Source organism: Salvelinus namaycush, unplaced genomic scaffold (assembly GCF_016432855.1).
Source record: "Salvelinus namaycush isolate Seneca unplaced genomic scaffold, SaNama_1.0 Scaffold185, whole genome shotgun sequence".
Taxonomy (NCBI): domain Eukaryota; kingdom Metazoa; phylum Chordata; class Actinopteri; order Salmoniformes; family Salmonidae; genus Salvelinus; species Salvelinus namaycush.
The window spans coordinates 292,856-302,841 of NW_024058619.1; the positions used below are offsets into that span (position 1 = coordinate 292,856).

General features: G+C 43.4%; 1 protein-coding gene across 1 annotated transcript in view; it reads left to right on the plus strand.

Moving 5' to 3' along the window:
- LOC120037758 (dystroglycan-like) overlaps positions 1 to 5,997 on the plus strand; it is a 107,147-nt gene extending 101,150 nt beyond the window's left edge. The window contains exon 4 of the mRNA XM_038983722.1: positions 811 to 5,997. Coding sequence (XP_038839650.1) covers positions 811 to 3,099 — 2,289 coding nt within the window. The 3' untranslated portion in view covers positions 3,100 to 5,997. The remainder of the gene's footprint in view (positions 1 to 810) is intronic.
- The last annotated feature ends 3,989 nt before the right edge of the window (positions 5,998 to 9,986 follow it).

Genomic DNA, 9,986 nt, shown 5'->3' on the forward strand with positions numbered 1-9,986 from the left:
GTAATGTACACATGATCAATTAAATGTATAGATCGGCAAGTAAGGGTGCTCTCCAGCGGCTAGATGTACTTTAAAATTGAATTGTATCTTGTGAATTGTTCACTATATTTCACCTTTAACCTTATCGAGAAACATATTTTTGCACTAATCTAATAGAAACAATTTAAATTGTGTGAAGAAAATCACCAGTAGCAGCTTTGTACAAAATGTATAATGATTAAAACAACAAGATCTCCTATTATTTATAAACCCACAAGATACAACCACAACAAGATCTCCTGTTATTTTCTTCTCTGTTATTAAAGGCTGCAATATGAAACTTTTGGGAGCAACTGACCAAATTCACATAGAAATGTGAGTTATAGATCTGTCATTCTCATTGAAAGCAAGTCTAAGAAGCGGTAGATCTGTTCCATGTGTGTTATTTCTATGCTTCCCGTTCTTAAGTTAAATGTTTGTCTTTTGCTTTCCGTTTTGTACACCAGCTTCAAACAACTGAAAACTGTTTTTGATGATACAATGGTTCTCTACACTATACTTGCTTGTTTTGTCACGTAAACAGAAATAAGGCAAACTATTAGAATTTTTGCAACCAGGAAATGGCGGAGTGATTTATGCATAGTTCATCTTTAATGATTTATAAACTAGTTACACAATCAAGAAAACAGTCATTCTGTAAGTAGAACAAGTTGAACATTTTGTGGGCGTGAACGTACTTATTTTTCATGTTGTTTTCTTTTCTTTTATCTTAAATTATTAATTGAAACAAAAGGGACTTATCAACTCTTTATCTTTTGTTTTTTTCCCCAGATAACTGAGTCAGGCAAGGAGACGCTACCGACATGGCTGCACTGGGACTGGAAGAGAAACATCCTACAGGGTCTACCACTGGGGGAGGACAAGGGTGTCCACTATATCTCCGTCTCCACATCCAACGGCAGCCAGGATATCTTCTCTGTCGAGGTTCACCCAGAAGAGCACGCTGACACCGACCCGATCCAGGTAGCCATCCAGTCAGCGTCCAACAACTCCAACAACGAGGTACAGCCATTCGTCTGTGGCAACGAGGAGCCGGTGACGGTCCTCACAGTGATTCTGGATGCCGACCTGACCAAGATGAGCTCCAGACAGAGGGTGGAGCTGCTGGGCAAGATGAAGAAGTTCTCTGGCGTGGCGCTCCAGCACATGAAGATACTTCCCGTGGTCAACAACAGATTGTTCGATATGTCCGCCTTCATGGCCGGACCAGGAAATGCCAAAAAGGTGGTGGAGAACGGAGCCCTGTTATCCTGGAAGCTGGGCTGTTCCCTGGACCAGAGTAACGTCCCTAATATTAGTAGCGTCCAGGCGCCGGCTAAAGAGGGCACTATGTCGGCTCAGTTGGGATATCCGGTCGTCGGTTGGCACATCGCCAACAAGAAGCCTCATATCCCAAAACGGGTGAGGCGCCAGCTCAACAATACCCCTACTCCTGTTCTAGCTTTGCTTCCCCCAACGTCTGTCGTCGAGCCCCCTGTTCGCATTGTACCCACCCTATCGTCACCTGCCATTGCTGCCCCCACAGACAGCTCTGCCCCACCCATGAGAGGGCCTGTGCCCTTGCCCATGAAGCCCACGATCCGTGTCAGAGACTCTTATTCCCACACTCCTACTCAGGGTGCACCCCTGCCAACCAGAGTGATGGAGTCCACTAGTACCATCTCCATTGAACCCACCATGACCAGGCATACCGTTGTGGAAGCTACGCCGACACTCCCTCCACCCACCACAGTCGCCACCAGAAAGCCAACCAAGAAACCAAAGAGACCGAAGACTACTCCGATTCCAAGGGAGCCCAAGACCACAACAGCCAAACCAGCCAGGCGCACCACCCCTTCGTCCATCGTGCCTGACCCAAGAAACGAGAAACCAGATCTCCGCAACCCCATCGATCAGGTCAATGCCTTCGTGGGCACATATTTTGAAGTGAAAATCCCATCCGATACTTTCTTTGACAAAGAGGACGGTACGACAGACAAGCTGAGGTTGACATTGAGGATGAACCACAACGAAGTGGTCGGAGATGATTCCTGGATACAGTTTAATAGCACAAGTCAGCTGCTGTACGGTCTACCTGACTCGAACCACATCGGGAAGCACGAGTACTTCATGCAGGCCACCGATAAGGGCGGTCTGAACGCGATCGACGCCTTTGAGGTCCGTGTGAACCGCTGGGCTTCCAACGATAAGTCCCCGGTTTTGTTCCAGGCTCGCTTCCACGGGGAACCTCACCAGGTGACCAACGACATCCACAAGAAGATTTTGCTCATCAAGAAACTGGCATACTCTTTCGGGGACCGCAACAGCAGCACAGTCACCCTGAGGAACATCACCAAGGGATCCATCATGGTGGCGTGGACCAACAACAGCCTTCAACAGAACCCCTGTCCCAAGGAGCAGATCCAGACCATGTCCAGGAGGATCTCTGACGCCCAGGGAAGGCCCTCCCAGACATTCATCTCCACCATGGAACCTGAATTCAAACCCATCGACATCAAGATCAAAGGGACAGCTGCCTGCCGGAACTACATGTTCGTGCCGCCAAGTGAAATCACCATTCCTATACCCCCGGCCGTCACCCCGACGCTCGGCGCCGGACGCCAGAGCACGGACGACGTCTACCTCCACACGGTCATCCCTGCAGTGGTGGTGGCAGCCATATTGCTGATCGCCGGCATCATCGCCATGATCTGCTACCGTAAGAAGCGCAAGGGCAAGCTGACCATCGAGGACCAGGCTACCTTCATTAAGAAGGGGGTGCCCATAATCTTTGCAGACGAGCTTGACGACTCCAAGCCCCCTCCGTCCTCCTCCATGCCCCTCATCCTGCAGGAGGAGAAACCCCCACTGCCTCCGCCAGAGTACCCCAACATGGCCAGTCCAGAGACCACACCCCTGAACCAGGACCTTCTGGGGGAGTACACAGCTCTGAGGGATGAGGATCCCAATGCCCCTCCCTACCAGCCTCCACCCCCTTTCACTGTCCCCATGGAAGGTAAAGGATCTCGTCCAAAGAACATGACCCCCTACAGATCCCCACCACCTTACGTGCCACCCTAAGGTTAGCTGGCTCCTCCAGAGGAGGAGAGGGGAAGCAGGGGGGACTTGTAACCGTCTCACACCAGTGTTGTCTGTTTGGGAGTAAGGGGTGGGAGGAGGAGGGTAGAGGCTCTGCAAAGTGGTAATGAACTTCGGACATTTTGGGTTGGGAGGGTTTTGTGCTGATCTGATCAAGGCTGAGTTAAGGTTGAACGATGGGAGGGAGGGAGAACTAGGTGGTAGCCTCGGCAACAGTAGCCACAACAATGACACTATTTAGTCTCTCGTCGTCTCATTGGCTACAGCTGAACAGCTAGATTGAGAAGACACGCCCCCTCCTGTCCCAGCAACTTTTTCTCCATTTGAAACTAAATGGCCTTTTTGTTTTATTTTGTGTCTTTGGTTCTGGTTTTCTTCTGTTTTTGACTTGACTTTAAGATCAAACTACTTGCCTTTTTAATCTTCTTTTATCTTGAATAATACAAGAGGACAATAAACAAACACACTGCGGGCAAAAAGGTTTTTAATGATGAGATAGAGAGTTCTATGAATGAAAACCAACATAATCATGTTGATCTGGGACAACCCTGCAGACAGCTGAACACAATGGCTGATCGATGTGGAGGTGGCTGTTTGGATTCAATAAGGTTTGCCTTTTAACACTAATTGTATATTTTTACCCTTATTCACACAATGTCTCGTCAAGATGAGCATAACAAAGGTAGCCTAAAAGAATAATTAGAAATTAGTATAAAAAAAGTTATTTTCTGTTTTTTTTTTCTAAACTTTATATCTTTTAAGGTTAGATTAGATAGATAGATAGATAGATAGATAGATAGATAGATAGATAGATAGATAGATAGATAGATAGATAGATAGATAGATAGATAGATAGATAGATAGATAGATAGATAGATAGATAGATAGGATTGTTTTGGTGGCGGTGGAGCAGATCTCCTGACTGAAATAGCCTGCAGGATCTCATTTTCCCCCGATCAGAAAGGAACGGTACACTTAGTAGGTAGGCCTAGTCAGGGTTAGTGAACGTTAACATGGAAGGCAATGACAACCAGATGGTTACCCTGGCCTTGTTATTACCAGATGGTTAGCCTGGCCTGGTTATTACCAGATGGTTACCCTGGCCTGGTTATTACCAGATGGTTACCCTGGCCTGGTTATTACCAGATGGTTACCCTGGCCTGGTTATTACCAGATGGTTACCCTGGCCTGGTTATTACCAGATGGTTACCCTGGCCGGGTTATTACCAGATGGTTACCCTGGCCGGGTTATTACCAGATGGGTACCCTGGCCTGGTTATTATTATTAGATCTCTTGTTTTTACTTTGCCTGAGTTTCCCAAAGCCACCCAAAATCATTCAAGAGAGAAATATAACACAATACAATGCCCCTTTTTTACTATTCTTGTTTAAAATGGGTTAAAATGAGTATCATAATCCGAATATGATCATAACATTGACAATTTGAATGCCATTTTGCCTTTATGGTGATGCGACAAGTGTCTTCTGTAAATAACGATGGATCGGCCTGTGTGTATTTTTAGTCCAAAAAAAACGTTTTGTGGAAATCAGATGTGGAAAAAAGCCTCCTGCAGTTTATTTTAGACAAGGGGGTCATTATTTTTTTATGTAGTGATGATGCTCTTGTTTTCACAGGAAACAGTTTAGGGCTGTTGAGAGTGATTGAGAATGTCCTGAAAGGGATACAGCATGTATTCACAACTCAAAGGTCATTGTTGAGAGGAGGGTAGGAGAGTTAGAGGGAGAGAAAGAAAGAAATGGGAATATCCCAATTACAAGATTACCAGAAAACACAGAAAAAAATGGTTAATAAAATCTCTATCTAATTTTTTTACACACCGTTTTTGATACAGCATCAAATTGTTTAAAAAAAAATCTATAAATACATGAATAGTGTACTGCAATTTGTAAAATCTTAGAGTAGAGAATTGATTCCTTATTATATACCTTTTCTCATTGGTCACCTATTTCAAGGGATTATTTTAAATTTTTTGCCATATTGTCGAATTGAAATGTGCCTCCTGTTATACAGTCGGAATGACCTGTTTTATTTAATGTTCAAATTCTTCTTCACTGACGACTTTGAAAGTGACCCTTTGCAATAATGTAAGGTGCTGCCTGGTGGTGGTGGTGAGTGGTCAATGCAGGTTAGATGAGTGATGATGTACTACACGCATAATGATGATGATGATGTACACGCATAATGATGATGATGATGATGATGTACACGCATAATGATGATGATGATGATGTGCACGCATAATGATGACGATGTACCTACATAGTTTGTTTTTGTCAGAAACCAAGTGTTGCTTTTTGAGTGTCCATTTATTATGGAAGCCGACCTCCGTCTATCTATATCCAGATAATACTTCTTCACACGTTTGAAATTCTAATCCAACAAGTCCCAATAGTATTGGAATGAATGAATCATCTATATATATATATATATATATATATATATATATATATAACAGAGTGGATTATGATGGTATATCTTGCTTGGTATGTTGCCGTACATTATAATATAGAGATTTATTTTTTATTGATGAGTTTGGGTTATAATTGGTTTTCTAATGCTTCCCCATATTGATGAGTCAATATGTCTACGTCCATAGAGGTTTCATTAAGACGTGTTATCCATCTATCTAATCATGTCAGCCATTTTGACACCCCTTGATTCCTGTCACAATAACTGGTTCATAATTCTGTCTCCTTGAACTAAAACTGGTGTTATTAATCTTGACTAGAATCGTTCAAAAAAAAAAGTTAACATGTTGGTAGATCTCCTTTCAGTTCAATGTTTCCATCACACTCACCGCCATGAAATACAGATAAGGTTTATGAGTTATATGTAAAATAACTTGCTGACCCCCCCCCCCCCCCCCCCCCCCCCCCCGCGTCCACAGATCATGTCATCACTTCAGCTCTTTTGATTTCTGACGAGGAACAAGCTGCAGTAATCGTCCTAGATGGTTTATCCCAATAGGGTTGTTAGTTAGTCAAATAATAAATATATAGTTACATATGACAGTTACTGAGATCGACAAAGATTTTGTCCCCACGTTTGAGTGAGATTTATAGAACAATAGGTAAGTAGATAGTACAAGGACGTTTTTTTGGTTTATATATATGTTTTAGTGGCGTAGTCATTTCAGCATTAAGCTCCATTCATTCATTAGGCTAGCAAAATAATCAGGCTTAGTTACACTGAGTCAAATCCTAACTTAAGATAAGCACGTGTGACACACTCAAGCACACATGTTGTGTTAAAACCCGTACATGTCCATAAGTGAAAGTGTTAGTGACGTGTGTTTCTCAAATTCGGGTTTTATTCCCGTTTGACTCAAATTAAGAGGATATGATGATGTTCTGATTGTGCAAAGCTTAACGGAGAAGAAACCAACGATGCAAAAAAAAAAATTATGTAATCGCAGTCGGTAACTGGTTCAAATGCCTTGTTGACAGAATATCATATCTGTTGGCTACATTTCAGCATTACAGTTCAGATATCAGCAACGGTATTGCAAAAGATATGGAATCCACACAAAAAAACACATTATTCTTTTCATTTAGGACACGATAGCTGTCCTGAAAGATACACGTTAAGGTGTGTCAAACTTTACGTTTTGTTTAAGCCGATGGACGAGTGCCCTCCATCTCATTAGCTTTTCTGTGTTTCTGTGTTGTTCATTTTCTTTCATTAGATTTCCTTTTTTTTTTTTGTCCATTTGAAATGTAGAGATTGGTGTGTGTGTGTGTCAAATCAAATCAGCCTTAGAAATGAATTTCTTCATATGCAGCGAGCAGGACTGACTGAAGGCCTCCTAGAGCCCCGCCAAGGTGCATATTTTACTATATTATTTTGTTTGCTATAGAGAATGTTTTCTTCATTTAGTTTTTACATTCATGAGTGAATTGGTACTTACAATTGGAATAATGATGATAGTAACAATAGTGATAGTGATGATTATAAGAATTACAAGAATAATATGGTTATCATAATGGTTTCAGGGGGACATTATACACTGTTTGTCCTTCATTTTTGTCATTTTGTTACTTGAAATACCTGTTTCCCCCCCCACCGCCTTCCCAATAAAAATGGGACTCATCTGGTTCGCAAACAAAATGGTTGCCAAAGTACAGCGCAGTGAAAAGTTATTTTGGCTTGTCTTAACACATTGCCACGTATCAGACAGACGTTCAATTGACATGCTAAAACACATGACAAAGAGCTAGCCTCTCTGTAAGACACCCCATGGGGAAGGAGGGAGGAATTAGAGGGATGATACCCCATGGGGAAGAAGGCAGGAGGGAGGAATTAGAGGGATGATACCCCATGGGGAAGGAGGGAGGAATTAGAGGGATGATACCCCATGGGGAAGGAGGAAGGAGGGAGGAATTAGAGGGATGATACCCCATGGGGAAGGAGGGAGGAATTAGAGGGATGATACCCCATGGGGAAGGATGGAGGAAATAGAGGGATGATACCCCATGGGGAGGAATTAGAGGGATGATATCCCATGGGGAGGAATTAGAGGGATGATACCCCATGGGGAGGAATTAGAGGGATGATACCCCATGGGGAGGAATTAGAGGGATGATACCCCATGAGGAGGAATTAGAGGGATGATACCCCATGAGGAAGGAGGGAGGAAATAGAGGGATGATACCCCATGGGGAGGAATTAGAGGGATGATATCCCATGGGTAGGAATTAGAGGGATGATACCCCATGAGGAGGAATTAGAGGGATGATACCCCATGAGGAAGGAGGGAGGAAATAGAGGGATGATACCCCATGGGGAGGAATTAGAGGGATGATATCCCATGGGGAGGAATTAGAGGGATGATACCCCATGGGGAGGATTTAGAGGGATGATACCCCATGAGGAAGAAGGAAGGAGTGAGGATTTAGAGGGATGATACCCCATGGGGAAGAAGGAAGGAGTGAGGATTTAGAGGGATGATACCCCATGGGGAAGAAGGAAGGAGTGAGGAATTAGAGGGATGATACCCCATGGGGAGGAATTAGAGGGATGATACCCCATGAGGAAGGAGGGAGGAAATAGAGGGATGATACCCCATGGGGAGGAATTAGAGGGATGATACCCCATGAGGAAGGAGGGAGGAAATAGAGGGATGATACCCCATGGGGAGGAATTAGAGGGATGATATCCCATGGGGAGGAATTAGAGGGATGATACCCCATGGGGAGGATTTAGAGGGATGATACCCCATGAGGAAGAAGGAAGGAGTGAGGATTTAGAGGGATGATACCCCATGGGGAAGAAGGAAGGAGGAAATAGAGGGAAGCTAAATAGACTGAGAAAATGCAGATTGAAGGAAAAAGGTTTTCCATCTGGAGCGGTCGGGAAAAGCCTGACAATTGTCCTTGACCACAGGGAACTTACAACCTAGAGAAGAGGGTCGTACACATGTATGAATGCTTGAGTAAACAATGCATGGTGAAAAATGCATTTTTCTTCTCCTGTGTTTTAATAACATTGTTTTATTTATGCCACTAGACACTGTATGTTGAAATCTTGTATTAAAAAAAAAAAAAAAAGTGTTTTCACCCAACTGTTATTGTGACCTTCTCTTATTGGCTGTTTGGTCTTGAACCAATGGGAGTGTTTCATCCTTGACGGACATGTATTTCATTTGTACCAGAAAGCTCAACAACAACTAAAAATGTATCTCAACTGCAACGAGAAGCGTGTCGTACTCAACGCTATCTGTCCAGTATCCTTGTGATAGCAGAAAGCAGTTCTATTGTGATCTGCGTAGCCTTCAATGAACTTACACCTATATTGAACCCAAAGACGCTGTGTAAGAGCAGCATTTGTTGTCTCTTTTTCGTCACATATATCCCTCAAGCTACTTTATATGGGTTTAAGAAACACGTGTTTTTTTCTGTAGCTGTGACATTGCAGAGAGGTTTGTGTGGGGACGATGACGGTGTCTTTTCAAATGAAGGAAGGTGAATACTGATAAAATGTTAATCAATCGAATTTCAATCAATCGAATGTATTTATACAGCCCTTCTTACATCAGCTGATATCTCAAAGTGCTGTACAGAAACCCAGCCTAAAACCCCAAACAGCAAGTAATGCAGGTGTAGAAGCACTAAAATATTAATGATACACGTTCACTAACGGATGGTAAACTTTGACATTGATTTTGACTGTTTGACAACATTGTCTAGCAGCATAGAATAATGTTTATGTTTTAGCAATGCTGTTTGATCTATACCCATGGAGTGGTCCCCTATCAACACTATTCTATACCCATGGAGTGGTCCCCTATCAACACTATTCTATACCCATGGAGTGGTCCCCTATCAACACTATTCTATACCCATGGAGTGGTCCCCTATCAACACTATTCTATTCCCTTGGAGTGGTCCCCTATCAGCACTATTCTATACCCTTGGAGTGGTACCCTATCAGCACTATTCTATACCCTTGGAGTGGTCCCCTATCAACACTATTCTATACCTTTGGAGTGGTCCCCTATCAGCACTATTCTATACCCTTGGAGTGGTCTCCTATCAGCACTATTCTATACCCTTGGAGTGGTCCCCTATCAACACTATTCTATACCCTTGGAGTGGTACCCTATCAGCACTATTCTATAACCCTGGAGTGGTCCCCTATCAGCACTATTCTACACCCTTGGAGTGGTCCCCTATCAACACTATTCTATACCCTTGGAGTGGTCCCCTATCAACACTATTCTATACCCATGGAATGGTCCCCTATCAGCACTAGTCTATACTCATGGAGTGGTCCCCTATCAGCACTATTCTATACCCTGGGAGTGGTCCCCGATCAACACTATTCTATACCTTTGGAGTGGTCCCCGATC